General features: G+C 47.6%; 1 protein-coding gene across 1 annotated transcript in view; it reads right to left on the minus strand.

Annotated features, from left to right (window-relative positions):
• Positions 1 to 2,006: 2,006 nt before the first annotated feature.
• The window catches only part of nmur1a (neuromedin U receptor 1a), a gene marked incomplete at both ends in the record, with an annotated part of 31,980 nt that continues 7,150 nt past the window's right edge, over positions 2,007 to 26,836 (minus strand). The window contains one exon of the mRNA XM_084172259.1: positions 2,007 to 2,368. Coding sequence (XP_084028385.1) covers positions 2,007 to 2,368 — 362 coding nt within the window. The remainder of the gene's footprint in view (positions 2,369 to 26,836) is intronic.

Genomic DNA, 26,836 nt, shown 5'->3' on the forward strand with positions numbered 1-26,836 from the left:
CATGCTGAAAGACCCAGCCACGTTTCATCTTCAATGCCCTTGCTGATAGAAGGAGGTTTTCACTCAAAATCTCACGATACATGGCCCCATTCATTCTTTCCTTTACACGGATCAGTCGTCCTGGTCCCTTTGCAGAAAAACAGCCCCAAAGCATGATGTTTCCACCCCCATGCTTCACAGTAGGTATGGTGTTTTTTGGATGCAACTCAGCATTCTTTGTCTTCCAAACACGACGAGTTGAGTTTTTACCAAAAAGTTCTATTTTGGTTTCATCTGACCATATGACATCCTCTTCTGGATCATCCAAATGCACTCTAGCAATCTTCAGACGGGCCTGGACATGTACTGGCTTAAGCAGGGGGACACGTCTGGCACTACAGGATTTGAGTCCCTGGCGGCATAGTGTGTTACTGATGGTAGGCTTTGTTACTTTGGTCCCAGCTCTCTGCAGGTCATTCACTAGGTCCCCCCGTGTGGTTCTGGGATTTTTGCTCACCGTTCTTGTGATCATTTTGACCCCACGGGTGAGATCTTGCGTGGAGCCCCAGATCGAGGGAGATTATCAGTGGTCTTGTATGTCTTCCATTTCCTAATAATTGCTCCCACAGTTGATTTCTTCAAACCAAGCTGCTTACCTATTGCATATTCAGTCTTCCCAGCCTGGTGCAGGTCTACAATTGTGTTTCTGGTGTCCTTTGACAGCACTTTGGTCTTGGCCATAGTGGGGTTTGGAGTGTGACTGTTTGAGGTTGTGGACAGGTGTCTTTTATACTGATAACAAGTTCAAACAGGTGCCAATAATACAGGTAACGAGTGGAGGACAGAGGAGCCTCTTAAAGAAGAAGTTACAGGTCTGTGAGAGCCAGAAATCTTGCTTGTTTGTAGGTGACCAAATACTCATTTTCCACCATAATTTGCCTATAAATTCATTAAAAATTCTCAATTTGTCTGTCATAGTTGACGTGTACCTATGATGAAAATTACAGGCCTCTCTCATCTTTTTAAGTGGGAGAACTTGCACAATTGGTGGCTGACTAAATACTTTTTTCCCCCACTGTATGTGTATCTCCTGTGAATCTGTACATTGTTTTGTACATAGTCACCATCATAATTGTAAGTTTTACATCAATGAAACAGATCATCAGACATCATTCACCAGATTGGTGATGGAGACATACAGTGCTGGAAATGTAAAAGCTACTTTTTCAAAAATGCCAATCTGCAGCATCTTGTTAATAATGAGACAGACTCTCTTGAATGGAGGCGCCAAGTCCAACGACCAATGAAATACATTTCTGAAATATGCAGCTGACGGTGCAGCTACATCAATTTTGAAGACGTTGTTTTTTACTGTGCTCCAGTACAGGTAAACTTTTTAATGCCCAGATCTGTATTCTAATGCTCAGAGAGCTGCCCATCTCAAGTTCTATTTAGTACGTACTGCAAATCCTTTGCACCATTATAAACCACTCGGTGTTTTGAGAGCTATATACATTCGCCAAACAACCACGTTGGACAACATCTTTTGAAGGAGCTTTGACAGGGCATCTCTGCCTGTTTTCAATCTGAGCTGTAAAAGGAAAGACAGCTTTTAGCCATCTCTTTGGGACTGGATGTCCAAAATGTTGTGCTGTTGAACATGAACTGCTAAATAGGTGTGCAAAAGCAGTGATGCAGAATCTGGCAGGTCTTCTAGATGAGAATTATAGATTTGTCTGTACCTCCTGAGATATATATATATATATTATTTTTTTTTACGTAGAATTGCTCAAATAATACGTCAAAGCATCAGGTTTTAATTTGTTTTGTTTTCTTGTGTTTAGGGAGTTTAGTGACAGGCGAATTCTACTGTGGTTTGGTGACCAAAGCTTGCAATAACATAGATTGGATAAGCGCATCCTTAGATCCTTAAAATCCCTTATAACAATACATCTCAATCATCCCAGAATCATCATCCATCTGATCAGGTTCATGTATTCAGCTCCCTCCTCTCCTAGGAAGTCCTTTCAAGGAAAGGTGGTCTCATGCTCCTTGTCTTCGTGTAGGCCTGTAATGCCATTAATGGGCGCGGCCTCACTGAGAATGCTGCGGAGCGTTACCCGGGTAACACTGAGTGACTGCTTCCTGGGCACGGGGTGCCGTGGCCGATGACACATCACTTCCTTGAACATCTCTCGGAAGCGGGTGGACATGAGGTTGTAGAGGATGGGGTTGACGGCCGAGCTGAGGTAGAAGAATACCCCGGAGATGATGTGGACGTACTTGTAGACCTCCAGCTGGATGCTGGTCCACTCGTCGATGAAGCTCCACATGAGTCTGTCGGTGTGGAACGGAGCCCAACAGATCCCGAAAACCACCACCAGAACAACTGCATGCAGAGAGAGAGAGAGAGAGAGAGAGAGAGGGCGAATGAGTTTGTCACGGTAGCCTATGTTTAACCCACAGGAGGTTGGTGGCACCTTAATTGGGGAGGACGGGCACGTGGTAATGTCTGGAGCAGAATAAGTGGAAAGCTATCAACAACAGCCTCTACTGCTTTAACCTGAGTGAGACTTTCTTTATATTCTCTATACCAACAGGATTATATATGGTAACAGAACTCTCTGTTCTGGTTTGGATTGGGACCTGAGGGGCTTCTCGAAATGTGGTTGAGAGATAATTAACTTCCTAGCCTTGATTGACTATCTGAAATATAATTGTAGCCATGCATACTTTACATCTTACATTTTAGTCATTTAGCAGACGCTCTTATCCAGAGCGACTTACAGTTAGTGAGTGCATACATTTTCATACTGGCCCCCCTGGCGCCCCGTGGGTATTGAACAACCCTGGTGTTGCGAGCGCCATGCTCTACCAACTGAGCTACACGGGGGGGCCTACTTGATCTAAATGTTTCTTGACATTGTTTCCCTGTATAACATGTATGTCAACACTAATTATTATCCCACAATTCAACTCCCATTAGGTTGTAAATCACATCTCTTATTCATATAAAATATTGGGTCATTAATGTTGTGAGTTGGCAAAATGACACCTCCTAAACTGAAGGTACAGCAGTGTAGGATTTTTACTTCTAATTTGTGTTGAGTTGAAACGAAAGCCAGAAGACTCTCTGTGATGTGTCTATTCTCCTGCGTGTGACAATCTTATGTGTCCCATTACTGTGTTTGAATTGCAGTAAAGAGACCATCTGCTTCCATTCCCTAACCAATCTTGAAGTATTTACCAACAAAGCTTCTGGGCTTATCCAGGTTCACACGCACTGAAGTCTGACATTAAAGTGAAATCCCTGGATGCTGTGCCTATATGCAGGCATCTAAAGTAAACACAAATAAAAATTAATCAGTTACCCCAAGATGGACCCCGATCAAATATGATTTAATGGTTATTACTCCATCAATTTTTGAAAAATAATTTGGTATCATAGCATTGGCGAGGACAACAAAAATATGGCATCTAGAGGGATTACAGGCTCCTGATTAAATCCACAGGGTTATTAAACTAGTTGCACCAAAGCTCTCAAATCAAATCAAAGTTTATTGGTCGAGTACAAAGATTTGCTGATGTTATCACAGGTGCAGCGAAAAATGCTTGTTTATAGCTCAAACAGTGCAGTAATATCTAGCAAAAAGAATGGGTGATCTATGTGAACATGAGTCTTTTTTAACTCAGGATATGCTATTACTGACTTTACCTCAGTGTGATTTATGGTATTGGGAAGCACAGAGTGTCTCGCTGATTATTTCTGAGAATGTCCACTCTCGATGGATTTATGCACGAAATACCACGTAGGGAGTCTGGGTGAAGCCCTGAAAATACACAGCTAAATTATAACTATCTATCTGAGGCAGACTTACACCCAAGGACCCCAGAGCTTATACGGTAGATTATTAAAATCAGAGGGATAGCCTATATCACAATAGAGGTAAATGGAGTGAAATTATAACAAACACTCTTAGAAATAAAGGTTTAGACTTGTTCTTAAAGGGGGTACAACCGCTTGTCACTGGGCTGGACCCTGTAAGATCATTGTACCCCAGTTCATATCACAGTTAGTACCCTTCTTACATACTGTGTACACTCAGTGGTCAGTTTATTAGGTACTCCACCCAGTTCACGAAATGGTTTTGCTCCTACAGTGAGTCACGTGGCCGTGGCTGGCTATATAAACCAGGCAGACAGCCATCGAGGCATTCAGTTACTGTTCGATTGAACGTTAGAATGGGCAAAACGAGTGACACCAAGCGACAACTTGAGCGTGGTATGATCGTTGCGCGCCGGTTCCAGTATTTCAGTATATCTGTTGTGGGGGGTTAAGTGACTTGCTCAAATCAAATCAAATCACATTTTATTTGCCACATGCGCCGAATACAACAGGTGTACTTATGCTTACTTACAGCCCTTAACCAACAATGCATTTATTTCTTTAATAAAAAAGTAAAATAAAACAACAACAACAAAAAAGTGTTGAGAAAAAAAGTAAAATAAAATAACAGTAGGGAGGCTATATACAGGGGGGTATCGGTGCAGAGTCAATGTGCGGGGGCACCGGCTAGTTGAGGTAGTTAAGGTAATATGTACATGTGGGTAGAGTTAAAGTGACTATGCATAAATAATTAACAGAGTAGCAGCAGCGTAAAAAGATGGGGTTGGGGTGCAAATAGTCCGGGTAGCCATGATTAGCTGTTCAGGAGTCTTATAGCTTGGGGGTAGAAGCTGTTGAGGAGCCTTTTGGACCCAGACTTGGCGCTCCGGTACCGCTTGCCGTGCGGTAGCATAGAGAACAGTCTATGACTAGGGTGGCTGGAGTCTTTGACAATTTTGAGGGCCTTCCTCTGACACCGCCTAGTATAGAGGTCCAGGATGGCAGGAAGCTTGGCCCCAGTGATGTACTGGGCCATACGCACTACTCTCTGTAGTGCCTTGAGGTCGGAGGCCGAGCAGTTGCCATACCAGGCGGTGATGCAACCAGTCAGGATGCTCTCGATAGTGCAGCTGTAGAACTTTTTGAGGATCTGACGACCCATGCCAAATCTTTTCAGTCTCCTGAGGGGGAATAGGCTTTGTCGTGCCCTCTTCACGAATGTCTTGGTGTGTTTGGACCATGATAGTTCGTTGTTGATGTGGACACCAAGGAACTTGAAGCTCTCAACCTGCTCCACTACAGCCCCGTCGATGAGAATGTGGGCGTGCTCAGTCCTCTTTTTTTCCTGTAGTTCACAATCATCTCCTTTGTCTTGGTCATGTTGAGGGAGAGGTTGTTATCCTGGCACCACACTGCCAGGTCTCTGACCTCCTCCCTATAGGCTGTCTCATCGTTGTTGGTGATCAGGCCTACCACTGTTGTGTCGTCTGCAAACTTAATGATGGTGTTGGAGTCGTGCCTGGCCATGCAGCCATGGGTGAACAGGGAGTACAGGAGGGGACTGAGCACGCACCCCTGAGGAGCCCCCGTATTGAGGATCAGCGTGGCAGATGTGTTGTTACCTACCCTTACCACCTGGGGGCCGCCCGTCAGGAAGTCCAGGATCCAGTTGCAGAGGGAGGTGTTTAGACCCAGGATACTTAGCTTAGTGATGAGCTTTGAGGGCACTATGGTGTTGAATGCTGAGCTGTAGTCAATTAATAGCATTCTCAGGTAGGTGTTCCTCTTGTCCAGGTGGAAAAGGGCAGTGTGGAGTGCAATAGAGATTGAATCATCTGTGGATCTGTTGGGGCAGTATGCAAATTGGAGTGGGTCTAGGGTTTCTGGGATAATGGTGTTGATGTGAGCCATGACCAGCCTTTCAAAGCACTTCATGGCTACAGACGTCAGTGCTACGGGTAGGTAGTCATTTAGGCAGGTTATCTTAGTGTCCTTGGGCACGGGACTATGGTGGTCTGCTTGAAACATGTTGGTATTACAGACTCAGTCAGGGACATGTTGAGAATGTTGGTGAAGACACTTGCCAGTTGGTCAGCACATGCTCTGAGTACACGTCCTGGTAATCCGTCTGGCCCTGCGGCCTTGTGAATGTTGACCTGCTTAAAAGTCTTACTCACATCGGCTACGGAGAGTGTGATCTCATAGTCATCCGGAACAGCTGGTGCTCTCATGCATGCTTCAGTGTTGCTTGCCTCGAAGCGAGCATAGAAGTGGGTTAGCTCGTCTGGTAGGCTTGTGTCACTGGGCAGCTCACGGCTGTGCTTCCCTTTGTAGTCTGTAATAGTTGTCAAGCCCTGCCACATCCGACGAGCGTCAGAGCCGGTGTAGTACGATTCAATCTTAGTCCTGTATTGACTCTTTGCCTGTTTGATGGTTCGTCGGAGGGCATAGCAGGATTTCTTATAAGCGTCCGGGTTAGAGTCCCGCTCCTTGAAAGCGGAAGCTCTACCCTTTAGCTCAGTGAGGACGTTTTCTGTAATCCATGGCTTCTAGTTGGGGTATGTACGTACGGTCACTGTGGGGACGACGTCATCGATGCACTTATTGATGAAGCCAGTGACTGATGTGGTGTACTCCTCAATGCTATCTGAAGAATCCCGGAACATGTTCCAGTCTGTGCTAGCAAAATAGTCCTGTAGTTTAGCATCTGCTTCATTTGACCACTTTTTTATTAACCTAGTCACTGGTGCTTCCTGCTTTAGTTTTTGCTTATAAGCAGGAATCAGGAGGATAGAGTTATGGTCAGATTTGCCAAATGGAGGGCGAGGGAGAGCTTTGAATGCGTCTCTGTGTGTGGAGTAAAGGTGGTCTAGAGTTTTTTTTTCCTCTGGTTGCACATTTAACATGCTGGTAGAAATTAGGTAGAACGGATTTAAGTTTCCCTGCATTAAAGTCCCCGGCCACTAGGAGCGCTGCCTCTGGATGAGCGTTTTCCTGTTTAGTTATGGCCTTATACAGCTCATTGTGTGCGGTCTTAATGCCAGCATTGGTTTGTGGTGGTAAATAGACAGCTATGAAAAATATAGATGAAAACTCTCTTGGTAAATAGTGTGGTCTACAGCTTATCATAAGGTACTCTACCTCAGGTGAGCAAAACCTCGAGACTTCCTTAGTATTTGATTTTGTGCACCAGCTGTTGTTTACAAATATACACAGACCGCCACCCCTTGTCTTACCGGAGTCAGCCGTTCTATCCTGCCGATGTAGCTGTATGTTGTCCATGTCATCGTTCAGCCACGACTCGGTGAAACATAAGATAGTACAGTTTTTAATGTCCCATTGGTAGGATAAGCGTAATCGTATGTCATCTAATTTATTTTCCAATGATTGAAGATTGGCTAATAGGATTGATGGAAGAGGCAGTTTACTCGCTCGCCGTTGGATCCTTACGAGGCACCCCGACCTACGTCCACGATATCGCCGTCTCTTTCTCCTGCGAATAACGGGGATTTGGGCCTTGTCGGGTGTCTGTAGGATATCCTTTGCGGCCGCCTCGTTGAAGAAAAAATCTTCGTCCAATACGAGGTGAATAATCGCTGTCCTGATATCCAGAAGCTCTTTTTGGTTATAAGAGACGATGGCAGAAACATTATGTACAGAATAAATAACGCGAAAAAACACACATAATAGTACAATTGGTTAGAGGGCTGTAAAACGGCAGCCATCTTCTCCAGCGCCATCATTTGGACAAGGGCACAACGGCAGGCAATGGCATCTCGGATTTGATACCAGCAACTCTTTGATTGCCAGCTGACTTCATGACAGATTTTTCCCTTCAGACCCGGGATTCAAACTGGGGAAAGGGGGATACCTACTTAGTTGCACAACTGAATGCATTCAACCGAAATGTGTCTTCCTCATTTAACCCAATCCTCTGAATGAGGTGCGGTGGGCAATTGTTGTTGGAGGTTAACTGCCTTGCTCAAGGGTAGAACGGCAAAACGGCTCAGGGATTCAAACCAGCGACCTTTCGGGTACTTGCCCAATGCTCTTGGCTACCTGCCGCCAAATAATACCCATTCGTTGACGAGATACTGTGGCTGTATGTGTAAGGCAACGGTGTCAAACTCAATTCCTGGACGACCAAGTGTCAGCTGGGTTTTTACTCCTCCCTTGTGATTGATTGGTCAGTTAAGGTCATTATTTAGTTAGGAACTCCTGGTTGTCATCTAGGTGTTTTTTGTAAGATATATATTTTTAATATAATTTGTATTTGATCACAAGGTCATACAAAGATCACTGAGGTATGCAGAAAAGCTGCTTCAAAATAGATATAGAAACAATGTATAATGTCAATGTAAATAGTTCGATACTGACTGATTTGTTTTCTAAGATGACTTAACATGAAAGGAAAGAGAGAAAAAAACTGGTTAGTCTTTTATGGCAGAGTGTTAGTATTTAAAACACCACTAATAGATAGTGATCTTTTTTATTTTTTACACCTTGTGTCCATATCCCTCCCTTCCCCCCTCGACATCCACCCGTTCCCCTCCACGTTCCCCCCTACCCCCTCTCCCCTCTCCCTCGACATCCACCCGTTCCCCTCCACGTTCCCCCCAACCCCTCTCCCCTCTCCCTCGACATCCACCCGTTCCCCTCCACATTCCCACCTACCCCCTCTCCCCTCTCCCTCGACATCCACCCGTTCACCTCCACGTTCCCCCCTCTCCCCTCTCCCCTCGACATCCACCCGTTCCCCTCCACATTCCTACCTACCCCCTCTCCCTTCTCCCTCGACATCCACCCGTTCCCCTCCACGTTCCTGACTCTCCCCTCTCCCCTCGACATCCACCCATTCCCCTCCACGTTCCCCCCTACCCCCTCTCCCTCGACATCCACCCGTTCCCCTCCACATTCCCACCTACCCCCTCTCCCCTCTCCCTCGACATCCACCCGTTCCCCTCCACGTCCCCCCTCTCCCCTCTCCCCTCGACATCCACCCGTTCCCCTCCACGTTTCCCCCTACCCCCTCGACCCTCGACATCCACCCGTTCCCCTCCACATTCCCACCTACCCCCTCTCCCCCCTCCCTCGACATCCACCCTTCCCCTCCACGTTCCCCCCTCTCCCCTCTGTCCTCGACATCCACCCGTTCCCCTCCACATTCCCACATTCCCACCTACCCCCCTCCCCTCTCACTCGACATCCACCCGTTCCCCTCCACGTTCCCCCCTACCCCCTCTCCCCTCTCCCTCGACATCCACCCGTTCCCCTCCACGTTCCCCCCAACCCCTCTCCCCTCTCCCTCGACATCCACCCGTTCCCCTCCACATTCCCACCTACCCCCTCTCCCCTCTCCCTCGACATCCACCCGTTCCCCTCCACGTTCCCCCCTCTCCCCTCTCCCCTCGACATCCACCCATTCCCCTCCACGTTCTCCCCTCTCTCCTCTCCCTCGACAGCCACCCGTTCCCCTCCACGTTCCCCCATCTCCCCTCTCTCCTCTCCCTCGACAGCCACCCGTTCCCCTCCACGTTCCCCCCTCTCCCCTCTCTCCTCTCCCTCGACAGCCACCCGTTCCCCTCCACGTTCCCCCCTCTCCCCTCTCTCCTCACCCTCGACATCCACCCGTTCTCCCCCCCCGACATCCACCCATTCCCCCACGACCCCCTCGAATCCACCCCATTCCCTCTTCCAACATCCACCCCCCCTTCGAGCAGATCACTTTTGTCAAATCGGTGACCATCGTTGGTCACCACCTTTCAAAGTGTGTCACATTTAGTTTCGACTACATGAACTTTACAAAAATCATGTGATCAAAGGTCATGAAGTTTAGACTGCAGTTAACTCCAAGTTCCTGCAGTTGCTCTTCACCAACTTTATCCTGCAGCCATCGCCTGCATTGTGGGAGGATCTATTGTCAACCAATCATTAGGTTGTTTTTGTTTGACCCACGCGAACGTGACCAAAGACGTGACTGAAACAGGAACCAATTTTGCCACAATTAATGTATATAGTGGATATGTGCAAATTAATATGTGATTTCAGTCCTTCACGGCGTAGTGTGTTACCAATTGTTTTCTTGGTGACTATGGTCTCAGCTGTCTTGAGATCATTGACAAGATCCTCCCGTGTAGTTCTGGGCTGATTCCTCACCGTTCTCATGATCATTGCACCTCCACGAGGTGAGATCTTGCATGGAGCCCCAGGCCGAGGGAGATCGACAGTCTTTTGTGTTTCTTCCATTTGCGAATAATCGCACCAACTGTTGTCACCTTCTCACCAAGCTGCTTGGCGATGGTCTTGTAGCCCATTCCAGCCTTGTGTAGGTCTACAATCTTGTCCCTGACATCCTTTGAGAGCTCTTTGGTCTTGGCCATGGTGGAGAGTTTGGAATCTGATTGATTGATTGCTTCTGTGGACAGGTGTCTTCTATACAGGTAACAAGCTGAGATTAGGAGCACTCCCTTTAAGAGTGTGCTCCTAATCTCAGCTCGTTACCTGTATAAAAGACACCTGGGAGCCAGAAATCTTTCTGATTGAGAGGGGGTCAAATACTTATTTCCCTCATTAAAATGCAAATCAATTTATAACATTTTTGACATGCGTTTTTCTGGATTTGTTTGTTGTTATTCTGTCTCTCACTGTTCAAATAAACCTACCATTACAATTATAGACTGATCATTTCTTTGTCAGTGGGCAAACATACAAAACAAAATTCATTGTTATTTCAGACCACAGTGTATGGACACTACAATTGGATAAATAAAGCTTTATTGGACAATCTCACAGATAAATATCGCACAGAAACCTGAACATTTATGTTAAACTGCAATCAAGATTAAAGAGCAGTAAACTGAGGTACAGCCTCTCTCCCGTGTGTCTCCATATCTTTGCCTACTCACACCAGTGATAATTCCCCGAGGTCCTCAACCTCTTCAACACACCATCAAAAAAATTGGAGTGATTCAAGGATGCAAGTTAATTTGCATTATGACCAACAGAAAAATCCTATCAGATTTTGGAACCAGTCCTATTAGACTCCTAAGGTAGTCTATCCTATAGGATTTTATCCTATAAGATCCTATAGGATTCCAATACAAGAATCAAATAGAAAAATCCTATCAGATTTTGGAACCTATCCTATAGGATTTTATCCTATAGGATAGAATCCTATACGATAAGTTCCAAACTGTGATAGGATCATCTATAGGATGTTTTTTTATTGGAATCCTATAGGATTTTTTTGACTAGGATAAGAGCAGTCAGTAGGTAGGTTTTTTAAACTATACTATATGACCAAAAGTATGTGGACACCTGCTAATCGAACATCTCATTCCAAAATCATGGGCATTAATATGGAGTTGGTCCCCCCCTTTGCTGCTATAACAGCCTCCACTCTTCTGGGAAGGCTTTCCACTAGATTTTGAAACATTGCTGTGGGGACTTGCTTCCATTCAGCCACAAGAGCATTAGTGAGGTCGGTCACTGATGTTGGGCGATTAGGCTACTGCCAATGTTTGTCTATGGAGATTGCATGGCTGTGTGCTCGATTTTATACACCTGTCAGCAACGGGTGTGTCTGAAGTAGCCGAATCCACTAATTTGAAGGTTGTTTCCACATACTTTTTTTGTACATTGTGTATATATTCACAGGCCTTTTCAAGTTTGTGAATTGTTCACGTTCATTAGGCTACCGAAGGTTATAAGCTGTTGGCCATACCCAGCGCTACGGAGACTTACGATCACACTGGCTTGAGCTGGTGGTCAATGAAGCTCTGGGCGTCTGCTGTGGAGTTGAAGGAGTGTGTTTTCCCCCTCGTACTCCACACACAGCTGGGCAGGAATGGTCAGTCCTAACTTTAATGCCTCTTGTAAAGCTGTGATTTATTTGACACACTCAAGCTCAGATCAGAGTAGAAGCGCACCTTTTCCCCTCGGTATTGTATACGCTATCTCCCTTTCTGCATGAGGCGCACCTTTTCCCCTCGGTATTGTATACGCTATCTCCCTTTCTGCATGAGGCGCACCTTTTCCCCTCGGTATTGTATACGCTCTCTCCCTTTCTGCATGAAGCGCACCTTTTCCCCTCGGTATTGTATACGCTATCTCCCTTTCTGCATGAAGCGCTCCTTATCTTGAAAGTAATGGAAAACGCACGATGAAGGGCCGTGATTTGGAGTTCTCTCTGCCTGCTGCAGTGAATTCACGGCCTAGGCGGTGAGCCCGTTCCAAGGCCAAGGGAGTGTCGAATAATTCTTTACCCAGGACCTCCTCGAAAAACCCGGTGATAAACTTAACTGGATATCGGTCCTTCTGATTTTTCTGGTATATTTGCAATTATCCTTATGTTTGAGTGGTGAGAGTAATTCTCGGCCATGTCCACTCTCTCTTTCCATAGTTCTTTTTCTGTTTTGAGAGTTTCATAGCCTTTTTCTAGCTGAAGACAAGCCATTCTCCAACTCTGTTACTTTTCGTACTTTGCTCCTGTATTGTAGTTAGCGTTCCTGCCAGGGTGGTAAAGATGGGAGACAGGGGCCGCGTTCACTGCATCTTTCATCGGGGTTGTGAGTGAGACTGAAAGATCCGATATCAGTCGTAAAACAGAGGTTTTCTAGAATCTAGATGAAGCGTCGTTGCTGCAGGAATTGGAGTGTTTGTAGCGTTGGCGATTTTGCCGCTCTCTTTTGCCCTCATCTCATTTTAATTGCATTTAACAAAGCAAAAACATGTTGCAACTTCTTCACATTTAAATATGTCACTGGTGTGTGAAGGTTGATAAATTAGGACTATACGGGATAGATACGCAAGTGCATGCAGCCCTCACATAACGTGTCTTAAATGGATACAAATTGAAAATAAATAACAGAATCCAGCAGACATACAGGCCTCCAGGAATAGAGTTTGACACCCCTGGTGTAAGGCATGAGAGGGCTGCTAAACAAGCAACTCAAGTCCATTGTTCACTGCAACATGACTACGCCATTACTGAGTGGGCTTGTTTCGAACATGACTACGCCACAACTGGGTGTTCACTAGTATGGTTGTGAGAATGCAAATGGTTTCTGGTTTCATTTGTTTTCGCACACAGTCGTGGAACAGGTGATGGCAATAAAGGGACTAGAGTCGTAGTGGAGGGATGTGGAATTGACTGGTGCATGGATGAGGAGTCTGTAGCTGTTTTGTACTGTGGGTATGCAAAAATTTAAATTGGCTGTGAGATTTCCTCCAAACTTGCATTTAAGACTTCATTCAATAACAGTATTTTGCATTCGATTAATTTTTTTATCTACAGTAATTCAGGATACACTGCCAGAGTAGTCAAGGGTTCCCATTCGTGACAGCTTTTTACATTAGCTTAATGAATGTATCAGTGTTGACTACATTGTTAGCTTAGCTGAGGCCGTTATTCAGTTGAAACAAATCCCTATTTGTTCAGCGTTCTTTCTGGAACGGTCCCAGGAGCACCATAACCACCCTTTATTTTCCACCTAATTTAATTTAATCCACAATGCACACATAAATAAACAGCACCCCTGGGAAGAAGAAACGGCTCTTTTGTAACATGAAATCTTAGTTTTTTCCCCGGGGCCTGATACCTTTTTTCATAGTAACGATAGTAAACACACGGAGCAGATAACGGTTGAAAATATTCTCAGTGTCTAAGGTGTTTTCACATATAGTCCTCTTTAAAAGAACCGATCTCAGTCCTCTTTAAAGTGAACTCTGGGGTATTCACACTGCCCTTGCCTTTGAATGAGGACTCAACTCTTTTGCCAGTTCACTTCACCTATTTTGTGGACCGAGTCCTCTTTGCATTCACATTGCTATGTTTAGAAAGGAACCAAGATATAATTTTCCGACATGCATTCTGGGTTTTTACATAGTGCAGGACAAGCCATTCAATCAGAATGTGTTATCGGACAGCTAGATAAACCTACTTACACTTGCAAGCTAATAGATTGCATTTAGTTAAAATATGAGAGATAATAATTGTAATCAGAAAATACTATTAATAATTAACTATTTTATTAACATAATAAATAGCAATAGAATAACTGCAGAATAAATAATGCTGTAATTGTAAATTGTACACCCAAGGTAGGCTACTGCCCCTTTAAGTGCTAGAATAGATTTTGTACCCTATGTTGTGATTCTCACCAAATATGTTGTCTTCTCACCCTATTCAAACCCCACAATCAATAAACAGCTTATGAATCTCTCTTGGCCTAAAGATCACATATTGCAAACAAATAATCTGAACTAAAAATTCCACATATTTTGGAATTTCTGTGCGTCCTTGACAATCGCTAATCAATATCCAAAAATGGCACACATTGTTTTCAGCGAACCTGTACATCATCATCTTCTCTCTTTTGTGGCACCAATGTGAGGGGTTATGTCAGGGGAAACGGTGTTGCTGTAGTCTAGTGTGAGGGGTTATGACAGTAGTCTAGTGTGAGGGGTTATGGCAGTAGTCTAGTGTGAGGGGTTATGGCAGGGGAAACGGTGTTGCAGTAGTCTAGTGTGAGGGGTTATGGCAGGGGAAACAGTGTTGCAGTAGTCTAGTGTGAGGGGTTATGACAGGGGAAACGGTGTTGCAGTAGTCTAGTGTGAGGGGTTATGGCAGGGGAAACGGTGTTGCAGTAGTCTAGTGTGATGGGTTATGGCAGGGGAAACGGTGTTGCAGTAGTCTAGTGTGTGGGGTTATGGCAGGGGAAACGGTGTTGCAGTAGTCTAGTGTGAGGGGTTATGGCAGGGGAAACGGTGTTGCAGTAGTCTAGTGTGAGGGGTTATGGCAGGGGAAACGGTGTTGCAGTAGTCTAGTGTGAGGGGTTATGACAGGGGAAACGGTGTTGCAATAGTCTAGTGTGAGGGATTATGGCAGGGGAAACGGTGTTGCAGTAGTCTAGTGTGAGGGGTTATGGCAGGGGAAACAGTGTTGCAGTAGTCTAGTGTGAGGGGTTATGGCAGGGGAAAAGGTGTTGCAGTAGTCTAGTGTGAGGGGTTATGGCAGTAGTCTAGTGTGAGGGGTTATGGCAGTAGTCTAGTGTGAGGGGTTATGGCAGGGGAAACAGTGTTGCAGTAGTCTAGTGTGAGGAGTTATGGCAGTAGTCTAGTGTGAGGGGTTATGACAGTAGTCTAGTGTGAGGGGTTATGACAGGGGAAAAGGTGTTGCAGTAGTCTAGTGTGAGGGGTTATGGCAGGGGAAAAGGTGTTGCAGTAGTCTAGTGTGAGGGGTTATGGCAGGGGAAAAGGTGTTGCAGTAGTCTAGTGTGAGGGGTTATGGCAGTAGTCTAGTGTGAGGGGTTATGGCAGTAGTCTAGTGTGAGGGGTTATGGCAGGGGAAACAGTGTTGCAGTAGTCTAGTGTGAGGAGTTATGGCAGTAGTCTAGTGTGAGGGGTTATGACAGTAGTCTAGTGTGAGGGGTTATGACAGGGGAAAAGGTGTTGCAGTAGTCTAGTGTGAGGGGTTATGGCAGTAGTCTAGTGTGAGGGGTTATGACAGGGGAAAAGGTGTTGCAGTAGTCTAGTGTGAGGGGTTATGACAGGGGAAAAGGTGTTGCAGTAGTCTAGTGTGAGGGGTTATGGCAGTAGTCTAGTGTGAGGGGTTATGGCAGTAGTCTAGTGTGAGGGGTTATGGCAGGGGAAACAGTGTTGCAGTAGTCTAGTGTGAGGAGTTATGGCAGTAGTCTAGTGTGAGGGGTTATGGCAGGGGAAACGGTGTTGCAGTAGTCTAGTGTGAGGGGTTATGGCAGGGGAAAAGGTGTTGCAGTAGTCTAGTGTGAGGGGTTATGGCAGTAGTCTAGTGTGAGGGGTTATGGCAGTAGTCTAGTGTGAGGGGTTATGGCAGGGGAAACAGTGTTGCAGTAGTCTAGTGTGAGGAGTTATGGCAGTAGTCTAGTGTGAGGGGTTATGACAGTAGTCTAGTGTGAGGGGTTATGACAGGGGAAAAGGTGTTGCAGTAGTCTAGTGTGAGGGGTTATGGCAGTAGTCTAGTGTGAGGGGTTATGACAGGGGAAAAGGTGTTGCAGTAGTCTAGTGTGAGGGGTTATGACAGGGGAAAAGGTGTTGCAGTAGTCTAGTGTGAGGGGTTATGGCAGGGGAAACAGTGTTGCAGTAGTCTAGTGTGAGGGGTTATGTCAGGGGAAACAGTGTTGCAGTAGTCTAGTGTGAGGTGTTATGGCAGGGGAAACAGTGTTGCAGTAGTCTAGTGTGAGGGGTTATGGCAGTAGTCTAGTGTGAGGTGTTATGGCAGGGGAAACAGTGTTGCAGTAGTCTAGTGTGTGGGGTTATGGCAGGGGAAACAGTGTTGCAGTAGTCTAGTGTGTGGGTTTATGGCAGGGGAAACAGTGTTGCAGTAGTCTAGTGTGAGGGGTTATGGCAGTAGTCTAGTGTGATGGGTTATGTCAGTAGTCTAGTGTGAGGGGTTATGGCAGGGGAAACAGTGTTGCAGTAGTCTAGTGTGAGGGGTTATGGCAGTAGTCTAGTGTGAGGGGTTATGGCAGGGGAAACGGTGTTGCAGTAGTCTAGTGTGATGGGTTATGTCAGTAGTCTAGTGTGAGGGGTTATGGCAGGGGAAACAGTGTTGCAGTAGTCTAGTGTGAGGGGTTATGGCAGTAGTCTAGTGTGAGGGGTTATGGCAGGGGAAACAGTGTTGCAGTAGTCTAGTGTGAGGGGTTATGGCAGGGGAAAAGGTGTTGCAGTAGTCTAGTGTGAGGGGTTATGGCAGTAGTCTAGTGTGAGGGGTTATGGCAGTAGTCTAGTGTGAGGGGTTATGGCAGTAGTCTAGTGTGAGGGGTTATGGCAGTAGTCTAGTGTGAGGGGTTATGTCAGGGGAAACAGAGTTGCAGTAGTCTAGTGTGAGGGGTTATGGCAGTAGTCTAGTGTGGGGGGTTATGGCAGTAGTCTAGTGTGAGGGGTTATGGCAGTAGTCTAGTGTGAGGGGTTATGACAGGGGAAACAGTGTTGCAGTAGTCTAGTGTGGGGGGTTATGGCAGGGGAAACAGTGTTGCAGTAGTCTAGTGTGAGGGGTTATGTCAGGGGAAACGGTGTTGCAGTAGTCTAGTGTGAGGGGTTATGGCTGGGGAAACAGTGTTGCAGTAGTCTAGTGTGAGGGGTTATGGCAGTAGTCTAGTGTGAGGGGTTATGGCAGTAGTCTAGTGTGAGGGGTTATGACAGGGGAAACAGTGTTGCAGTAGTCTAGTGTGGGGGGTTATGGCAGGGGAAACAGTGTTGCAGTAGTCTAGTGTGAGGGGTTATGTCAGGGGAAACGGTGTTGCAGTAGTCTAGTGTGAGGGGTTATGGCTGGGGAAACAGTGTTGCAGTAGTCTAGTGTGAGGGGTTATGGCAGTAGTCTAGTGTGAGGGGTTTATGTCAGGGGAAAAGGTGTTGCAGTAGTCTAGTGTGAGGGGTTATGGCAGGGGAAACAGTGTTGCAGTAGTCTAGTGTGAGGGGTTATGGCAGGGGAAACAGTGTTGCAGTAGTCTAGTGTGAGGGGTTATGTCAGGGGAAACGGTGTTGCAGTAGTCTAGTGTGAGGGGTTATGTCAGGGGAAACTGTGTTGCAGTAGTCTAGTGTGAGGGGTTATGGCAGGGGAAACGGTGTTGCAGTAGTCTAGTTCGAGGGGTTATGTCAGGGGAAACAGTGTTGCAGTAGTCTAGTGTGAGGGGTTATGTCAGGGGAAACAGTGTTGCAGTAGTCTAGTGTGAGGGGTTATGTCAGGGGAAACGGTGTTGCAGTAGTCTAGTGTGAGGGGTTATGTCAGGGGAAACGGTGTTGCAGTAGTCTAGTGTGAGGGGTTATGGCAGGGGAAACAGTGTTGCAGTAGTCTAGTGTGAGGGGTTATGACAGTAGTCTAGTGTGAGGGGTTATGGCAGGGGAAACGGTGTTGCAGTAGTCTAGTGTGAGGGGTTATGGCAGTAGTCTAGTGTGAGGGGTTATGTCAGGGGAAACGGTGTTGCAGTAGTCTAGTGTGAGGGGTTATGGCAGGGGAAACGGTGTTGCAGTAGTCTAGTGTGAGGGGTTATGGCAGTAGTCTAGTGTGAGGGGTTATGGCAGGGGAAACGGTGTTGCAGTAGTCTAGTGTGAGGGGTTATGGCAGTAGTCTAGTGTGAGGGGTTATGGCAGGGGAAACGGTGTTGCAGTAGTCTAGTGTGAGGGGTTATAGCAGGGGAAACAGTGTTGCAGTAGTCTAGTGTGAGGGGTTATGGCTGGGGAAACGGTGTTGCAGTAGTCTAGTGTGAGGGGTTATGGCAGGGGAAACGGTGTTGCAGTAGTCTAGTGTGAGGGGTTATGGCAGGGGAAACAGTGTTGCAGTAGTCTAGTGTGAGGGGTTATGGCAGGGGAAACGGTGTTGCAATAGTCTAGTGTGAGGGGTTATGTCAGGGGAAACTGTGTTGCAGTAGTCTAGTGTGAGGGGTTATGTCAGGGGAAACAGTGTTGCAGTAGTCTAGTGTGAGGGGTTATGACAGGGGAAACAGTGTTGCAGTAGTCTAGTGTGAGGGGTTATGGCAGTAGTCTAGTGTGAGGGGTTATGTCAGGGGAAACAGTGTTGCAGTAGTCTAGTGTGAGGGGTAATGTCAGGGGAAACAGTGTTGCAGTAGTCTAGTGTGAGGGGTTATGACAGGGGAAACAGTGTTGCAGTAGTCTAGTGTGAGGGGTTATGGCAGTAGTCTAGTGTGAGGGGTTATGTCAGGGGAAACAGTGTTGCAGTAGTCTAGTGTGATGGGTTATGTCAGTAGTCTAGTGTGAGGGGTTATGTCAGGGGAAACAGTGTTGCAGTAGTCTAGTGTGAGGGGTTATGACAGGGGAAACAGTGTTGCAGTAGTCTAGTGTGAGGGGTTATGTCAGGGGAAACGGTGTTGCAGTAGTCTAGTGTGAGGGGTTATGTCAGGGGAAACGGTGTTGCAGTAGTCTAGTGTGAGGGGTTATGGCAGTAGTCTAGTGTGAGGGGTTATGGCAGGGGAAACGGTGTTGCAGTAGTCTAGTGTGAGGGGTTATGGCAGTAGTCTAGTGTGAGGGGTTATGTCAGGGGAAACGGTGTTGCAGTAGTCTAGTGTGAGGGGTTATGGCAGGGGAAACGGTGTTGCAGTAGTCTAGTGTGAGGGGTTATGGCAGTAGTCTAGTGTGAGGGGTTATGGCAGGGGAAACGGTGTTGCAGTAGTCTAGTGTGAGGGGTTATGGCAGTAGTCTAGTGTGAGGGGTTATGGCAGGGGAAACGGTGTTGCAGTAGTCTAGTGTGAGGGGTTATAGCAGGGGAAACAGTGTTGCAGTAGTCTAGTGTGAGGGGTTATGGCTGGGGAAACGGTGTTGCAGTAGTCTAGTGTGAGGGGTTATGGCAGGGGAAACGGTGTTGCAGTAGTCTAGTGTGAGGTGTTATGGCAGGGGAAACAGTGTTGCAGTAGTCTAGTGTGAGGGGTTATGGCAGGGGAAACGGTGTTGCAATAGTCTAGTGTGAGGGGTTATGTCAGGGGAAACTGTGTTGCAGTAGTCTAGTGTGAGGGGTTATGTCAGGGGAAACAGTGTTGCAGTAGTCTAGTGTGAGGGGTTATGACAGGGGAAACAGTGTTGCAGTAGTCTAGTGTGAGGGGTTATGGCAGTAGTCTAGTGTGAGGGGTTATGTCAGGGGAAACAGTGTTGCAGTAGTCTAGTGTGAGGGGTTATGTCAGGGGAAACAGTGTTGCAGTAGTCTAGTGTGAGGGGTTATGACAGGGGAAACAGTGTTGCAGTAGTCTAGTGTGAGGGGTTATGGCAGTAGTCTAGTGTGAGGGGTTATGTCAGGGGAAACAGTGTTGCAGTAGTCTAGTGTGATGGGTTATGTCAGTAGTCTAGTGTGAGGGGTTATGTCAGGGGAAACAGTGTTGCAGTAGTCTAGTGTGAGGGGTTATGACAGGGGAAACAGTGTTGCAGTAGTCTAGTGTGAGGGGTTATGGCAGTAGTCTAGTGTGAGGGGTTATGTCAGGGGAAACAGTGTTGCAGTAGTCTAGTGTGAGGGGTTATGTCAGGCGAAACAGTGTTGCAGTAGTCTAGTGTGAGGGGTTATGGCAGGGGAAACGGTGTTGCAATAGTCTAGTGTGAGGGGTTATGGCAGGGGAAACAGTGTTGCAGTAGTCTAGTGTGAGGGGTTATGGCAGGGGAAACGGTGTTGCAGTAGTCTAGTGTGAGGGGTTATGGCAGGGGAAACGGTGTTGCAGTAGTCTAGTGTGAGGGGTTATAGCAGGGGAAACAGTGTTGCAGTAGTCTAGTGTGAGGGGTTATGGCTGGGGAAACGGTGTTGCAGTAGTCTAGTGTGAGGGGTTATGGCAGGGGAAACGGTGTTGCAGTAGTCTAGTGTGAGGTGTTATGGCAGGGGAAACAGTGTTGCAGTAGTCTAGTGTGAGGGGTTATGGCAGGGGAAACGGTGTTGCAATAGTCTAGTGTGAGGGGTTATGTCAGGGGAAACTGTGTTGCAGTAGTCTAGTGTGAGGGGTTATGACAGGGGAAACAGTGTTGCAGTAGTCTAGTGTGAGGGGTTATGGCAGTAGTCTAGTGTGAGGGGTTATGTCAGGGGAAACAGTGTTGCAGTAGTCTAGTGTGAGGGGTTATGTCAGTAGTCTAGTGTGAGGGGTTATGTCAGGGGAAACAGTGTTGCAGTAGTCTAGTGTGAGGGGTTATGACAGGGGAAACAGTGTTGCAGTAGTCTAGTGTGAGGGGTTATGGCAGTAGTCTAGTGTGAGGGGTTATGTCAGGGGAAACAGTGTTGCAGTAGTCTAGTGTGAGGGGTTATGTCAGGGGAAACAGTGTTGCAGTAGTCTAGTGTGAGGGGTTATGGCAGGGGAAACGGTGTTGCAATAGTCTAGTGTGAGGGGTTATGGCAGGGGAAACAGTGTTGCAGTAGTCTAGTGTGAGGGGTTATGACAGGGGAAACAGTGTTGCAGTAGTCTAGTGTGAGGGGTTATGTCAGGGGAAACAGTGTTGCAGTAGTCTAGTGTGAGGGGTTATGGCAGGGGAAACGGTGTTGCAGTAGTCTAGTGTGAGGGGTTATGGCAGGGGAAACGGTGTTGCAGTAGTCTAGTGTGAGGGTTTATGGCAGGGGAAACAGTGTTGCAGTAGTCTAGTGTGAGGGGTTATGGCAGTAGTCTAGTGTGAGGGGTTATGGCAGTAGTCTAGTGTGAGGAGTTATGTCAGGGGAAACGGTGTTGCAGTAGTCTAGTGTGAGGGGTTATGGCTGGGGAAACAGTGTTGCAGTAGTCTAGTGTGAGGGGTTATGGCAGTAGTCTAGTGTGAGGGGTTTATGTCAGGGGAAAAGGTGTTGCAGTAGTCTAGTGTGAGGGGTTATGGCAGGGGAAACAGTGTTGCAGTAGTCTAGTGTGAGGGGTTATGGCAGGGGAAACAGTGTTGCAGTAGTCTAGTGTGAGGGGTTATGGCAGGGGAAACAGTGTTGCAGTAGTCTAGTGTGAGGGGTTATGGCAGGGGAAACAGTGTTGCAGTAGTCTAGTGTGAGGGGTTATGGCAGTAGTCTAGTGTGAGGAGTTATGTCAGGGGAAACGGTGTTGCAGTAGTCTAGTGTGAGGGGTTATGTCAGGGGAAACGGTGTTGCAGTAGTCTAGTGTGAGGGGTTATGGCAGGGGAAACGGTGTTGCAGTAGTCTAGTGTGAGGGGTTATGTCAGGGGAAACAGTGTTGCAGTAGTCTAGTGTGAGGGGTTATGTCAGGGGAAACAGTGTTGCAGTAGTCTAGTGTGAGGGGTTATGTCAGGGGAAACGGTGTTGCAGTAGTCTAGTGTGAGGGGTTATGTCAGGGGAAACGGTGTTGCAGTAGTCTAGTGTGAGGGGTTATGGCAGGGGAAACAGTGTTGCAGTAGTCTAGTGTGAGGGGTTATGGCAGTAGTCTAGTGTGAGGGGTTATGGCAGGGGAAACGGTGTTGCAGTAGTCTAGTGTGAGGGGTTATGGCAGTAGTCTAGTGTGAGGGGTTATGTCAGGGGAAACGGTGTTGCAGTAGTCTAGTGTGAGGGGTTATGGCAGGGGAAACGGTGTTGCAGTAGTCTAGTGTGAGGGGTTATGGCAGTAGTCTAGTGTGAGGGGTTATGGCAGGGGAAACGGTGTTGCAGTAGTCTAGTGTGAGGGGTTATGGCAGGGGAAACAGTGTTGCAGTAGTCTAGTGTGAGGGGTTATGGCTGGGGAAACGGTGTTGCAGTAGTCTAGTGTGAGGGGTTATGGCAGGGGAAACGGTGTTGCAGTAGTCTAGTGTGAGGGGTTATGGCAGGGGAAACAGTGTTGCAGTAGTCTAGTGTGAGGGGTTATGGCAGGGGAAACGGTGTTGCAATAGTCTAGTGTGAGGGGTTATGTCAGGGGAAACTGTGTTGCAGTAGTCTAGTGTGAGGGGTTATGTCAGGGGAAACAGTGTTGCAGTAGTCTAGTGTGAGGGGTTATGGCAGGGGAAACAGTGTTGCAGTAGTCTAGTGTGAGGGGTTATGTCAGTAGTCTAGTGTGAGGGGTTATGTCAGGGGAAACAGTGTTGCAGTAGTCTAGTGTGAGGGGTTATGTCAGTAGTCTAGTGTGAGGGGTTATGACAGGGGAAACAGTGTTGCAGTAGTCTAGTGTGAGGGGTTATGGCAGTAGTCTAGTGTGAGGGGTTATGTCAGGGGAAACAGTGTTGCAGTAGTCTAGTGTGAGGGGTTATGTCAGGGGAAACAGTGTTGCAGTAGTCTAGTGTGAGGGGTTATGGCAGGGGAAACGGTGTTGCAATAGTCTAGTGTGAGGGGTTATGGCAGTAGTCTAGTGTGAGGGGTTATGGCAGGGGAAACAGTGTTGCAGTAGTCTAGTGTGAGGGGTTATGGCAGGGGAAACGGTGTTGCAGTAGTCTAGTGTGAGGGGTTATGGCAGGGGAAACGGTGTTGCAGTAGTCTAGTGTGAGGGGTTATGGCAGTAGTCTAGTGTGAGGGGTTATGGCAGTAGTCTAGTGTGAGGGGTTATTGCAGTAGTCTAGTGTGAGGGGTTATGGCAGGGGAAACAGTGTTGCAGTAGTCTAGTGTGAGGGGTTATGGCAGTAGTCTAGTGTGAGGGGTTATGTCAGGGGAAACAGTGTTGCAGTAGTCTAGTGTGAGGGGTTATGGCAGGGGAAACAGTGTTGCAGTAGTCTAGTGTGAGGGGTTTATGGCTGGGGAAACAGTGTTGCAGTAGTCTAGTGTGAGGGGTTTATGGCTGGGGAAACAGTGTTGCAGTAGTCTAGTGTGAGGGGTTATGGCAGGGGAAACAGTGTTGCAGTAGTCTAGTGTGAGGGGTTATGGCAGTAGTCTAGTGTGAGGGGTTATGGCAGTAGTCTAGTGTGAGGGGTTATGGCAGTAGTCTAGTGTGAGGGGTTATGACAGGGGAAACGGTGTTGCAGTAGTCTAGTGTGAGGGGTTATGGCAGGGGAAACAGTGTTGCAGTAGTCTAGTGTGAGGGGTTATGGCAGGGGAAACAGTGTTGCAGTGGTCTAGTGTGAGGGGTTATGGCAGTAGTCTAGTGTGAGGGGTTATGGCAGTAGTCTAGTGTGAGGGGTTATGTCAGGGGAAACGGTGTTGCAATAGTCTAGTGTGAGGGGTTATGGCAGGGGAAACGGTGTTGCAGTAGTCTAGTGTGAGGGGTTATGGCAGGGGAAACAGTGTTGCAGTAGTCTAGTGTGAGGGGTTATGGCTGGGGAAACGGTGTTGCAGTAGTCTAGTGTGAGGGGTTATGGCAGGGGAAACGGTGTTGCAGTAGTCTAGTGTGAGGGGTTATGGCAGTAGTCTAGTGTGAGGGGTTATGGCAGGGGAAACAGTGTTGCAGTAGTCTAGTGTGAGGGGTTATGTCAGGGGAAACAGTGTTGCAGTAGTCTAGTGTGAGGGGTTATGGCAGGGGAAACGGTGTTGCAGTAGTCTAGTGTGAGGGGTTATGGCAGTAGTCTAGTGTGAGGGGTTATGTCAGGGGAAACGGTGTTGCAATAGTCTAGTGTGAGGGGTTATGGCAGGGGAAACGGTGTTGCAGTAGTCTAGTGTGAGGGGTTATGGCAGTAGTCTAGTGTGAGGGGTTATGTCAGGGGAAACAGTGTTGCAGTAGTCTAGTGTGAGGGGTTATGGCAGTAGTCTAGTGTGAGGGGTTATGTCAGGGGAAACAGTGTTGCAGTAGTCTAGTGTGAGGGCTTTATGGCTGGGGAAACAGTGTTGCAGTAGTCTAGTGTGAGGGGTTATGGCAGGGGAAACGGTGTTGCAGTAGTCTAGTGTGTGGGGTTATGTCAGGGGAAACAGTGTTGCAGTAGTCTAGTGTGAGGGGTTATGGCAGGGGAAACAGTGTTGCAGTAGTCTAGTGTGAGGGGTTATGGCAGGGGAAACAGTGTTGCAGTAGTCTAGTGTGAGGGGTTATGTCAGGGGAAACAGTGTTGCAGTAGTCTAGTGTGAGGGGTTATGGCAGGGGAAACGGTGTTGCAATAGTCTAGTGTGAGGGGTTATGTCAGGGGAAACTGTGTTGCAGTAGTCTAGTGTGAGGGGTTATGTCAGGGGAAACAGTGTTGCAGTAGTCTAGTGTGAGGGGTTATGACAGGGGAAACAGTGTTGCAGTAGTCTAGTGTGAGGGGTTATGGCAGTAGTCTAGTGTGAGGGGTTATGTCAGGGGAAACAGTGTTGCAGTAGTCTAGTGTGAGGGGTTATGTCAGGGGAAACAGTGTTGCAGTAGTCTAGTGTGAGGGGTTATGACAGGGGAAACAGTGTTGCAGTAGTCTAGTGTGAGGGGTTATGGCAGTAGTCTAGTGTGAGGGGTTATGTCAGGGGAAACAGTGTTGCAGTAGTCTAGTGTGATGGGTTATGTCAGTAGTCTAGTGTGAGGGGTTATGTCAGGGGAAACAGTGTTGCAGTAGTCTAGTGTGAGGGGTTATGACAGGGGAAACAGTGTTGCAGTAGTCTAGTGTGAGGGGTTATGGCAGTAGTCTAGTGTGAGGGGTTATGTCAGGGGAAACAGTGTTGCAGTAGTCTAGTGTGAGGGGTTATGTCAGGCGAAACAGTGTTGCAGTAGTCTAGTGTGAGGGGTTATGGCAGGGGAAACGGTGTTGCAATAGTCTAGTGTGAGGGGTTATGGCAGGGGAAACAGTGTTGCAGTAGTCTAGTGTGAGGGGTTATGGCAGGGGAAACGGTGTTGCAGTAGTCTAGTGTGAGGGGTTATGGCAGGGGAAACGGTGTTGCAGTAGTCTAGTGTGAGGGGTTATAGCAGGGGAAACAGTGTTGCAGTAGTCTAGTGTGAGGGGTTATGGCTGGGGAAACGGTGTTGCAGTAGTCTAGTGTGAGGGGTTATGGCAGGGGAAACGGTGTTGCAGTAGTCTAGTGTGAGGTGTTATGGCAGGGGAAACAGTGTTGCAGTAGTCTAGTGTGAGGGGTTATGGCAGGGGAAACGGTGTTGCAATAGTCTAGTGTGAGGGGTTATGTCAGGGGAAACTGTGTTGCAGTAGTCTAGTGTGAGGGGTTATGACAGGGGAAACAGTGTTGCAGTAGTCTAGTGTGAGGGGTTATGGCAGTAGTCTAGTGTGAGGGGTTATGTCAGGGGAAACAGTGTTGCAGTAGTCTAGTGTGAGGGGTTATGTCAGTAGTCTAGTGTGAGGGGTTATGTCAGGGGAAACAGTGTTGCAGTAGTCTAGTGTGAGGGGTTATGACAGGGGAAACAGTGTTGCAGTAGTCTAGTGTGAGGGGTTATGGCAGTAGTCTAGTGTGAGGGGTTATGTCAGGGGAAACAGTGTTGCAGTAGTCTAGTGTGAGGGGTTATGTCAGGGGAAACAGTGTTGCAGTAGTCTAGTGTGAGGGGTTATGGCAGGGGAAACGGTGTTGCAATAGTCTAGTGTGAGGGGTTATGGCAGGGGAAACAGTGTTGCAGTAGTCTAGTGTGAGGGGTTATGACAGGGGAAACAGTGTTGCAGTAGTCTAGTGTGAGGGGTTATGTCAGGGGAAACAGTGTTGCAGTAGTCTAGTGTGAGGGGTTATGGCAGGGGAAACGGTGTTGCAGTAGTCTAGTGTGAGGGGTTATGGCAGGGGAAACGGTGTTGCAGTAGTCTAGTGTGAGGGTTTATGGCAGGGGAAACAGTGTTGCAGTAGTCTAGTGTGAGGGGTTATGGCAGTAGTCTAGTGTGAGGGGTTATGGCAGTAGTCTAGTGTGAGGAGTTATGTCAGGGGAAACGGTGTTGCAGTAGTCTAGTGTGAGGGGTTATGGCTGGGGAAACAGTGTTGCAGTAGTCTAGTGTGAGGGGTTATGGCAGTAGTCTAGTGTGAGGGGTTTATGTCAGGGGAAAAGGTGTTGCAGTAGTCTAGTGTGAGGGGTTATGGCAGGGGAAACAGTGTTGCAGTAGTCTAGTGTGAGGGGTTATGGCAGGGGAAACAGTGTTGCAGTAGTCTAGTGTGAGGGGTTATGGCAGGGGAAACAGTGTTGCAGTAGTCTAGTGTGAGGGGTTATGGCAGGGGAAACAGTGTTGCAGTAGTCTAGTGTGAGGGGTTATGGCAGTAGTCTAGTGTGAGGAGTTATGTCAGGGGAAACGGTGTTGCAGTAGTCTAGTGTGAGGGGTTATGTCAGGGGAAACGGTGTTGCAGTAGTCTAGTGTGAGGGGTTATGGCAGGGGAAACGGTGTTGCAGTAGTCTAGTGTGAGGGGTTATGTCAGGGGAAACAGTGTTGCAGTAGTCTAGTGTGAGGGGTTATGTCAGGGGAAACAGTGTTGCAGTAGTCTAGTGTGAGGGGTTATGTCAGGGGAAACGGTGTTGCAGTAGTCTAGTGTGAGGGGTTATGTCAGGGGAAACGGTGTTGCAGTAGTCTAGTGTGAGGGGTTATGGCAGGGGAAACAGTGTTGCAGTAGTCTAGTGTGAGGGGTTATGGCAGTAGTCTAGTGTGAGGGGTTATGGCAGGGGAAACGGTGTTGCAGTAGTCTAGTGTGAGGGGTTATGGCAGTAGTCTAGTGTGAGGGGTTATGTCAGGGGAAACGGTGTTGCAGTAGTCTAGTGT

The sequence above is a fragment of the Coregonus lavaretus genome, assembly GCF_964263955.1.
Source record: "Coregonus lavaretus genome assembly, chromosome: 11".
In the NCBI taxonomy this organism is placed as follows: Eukaryota; Metazoa; Chordata; class Actinopteri; order Salmoniformes; family Salmonidae; genus Coregonus; species Coregonus lavaretus.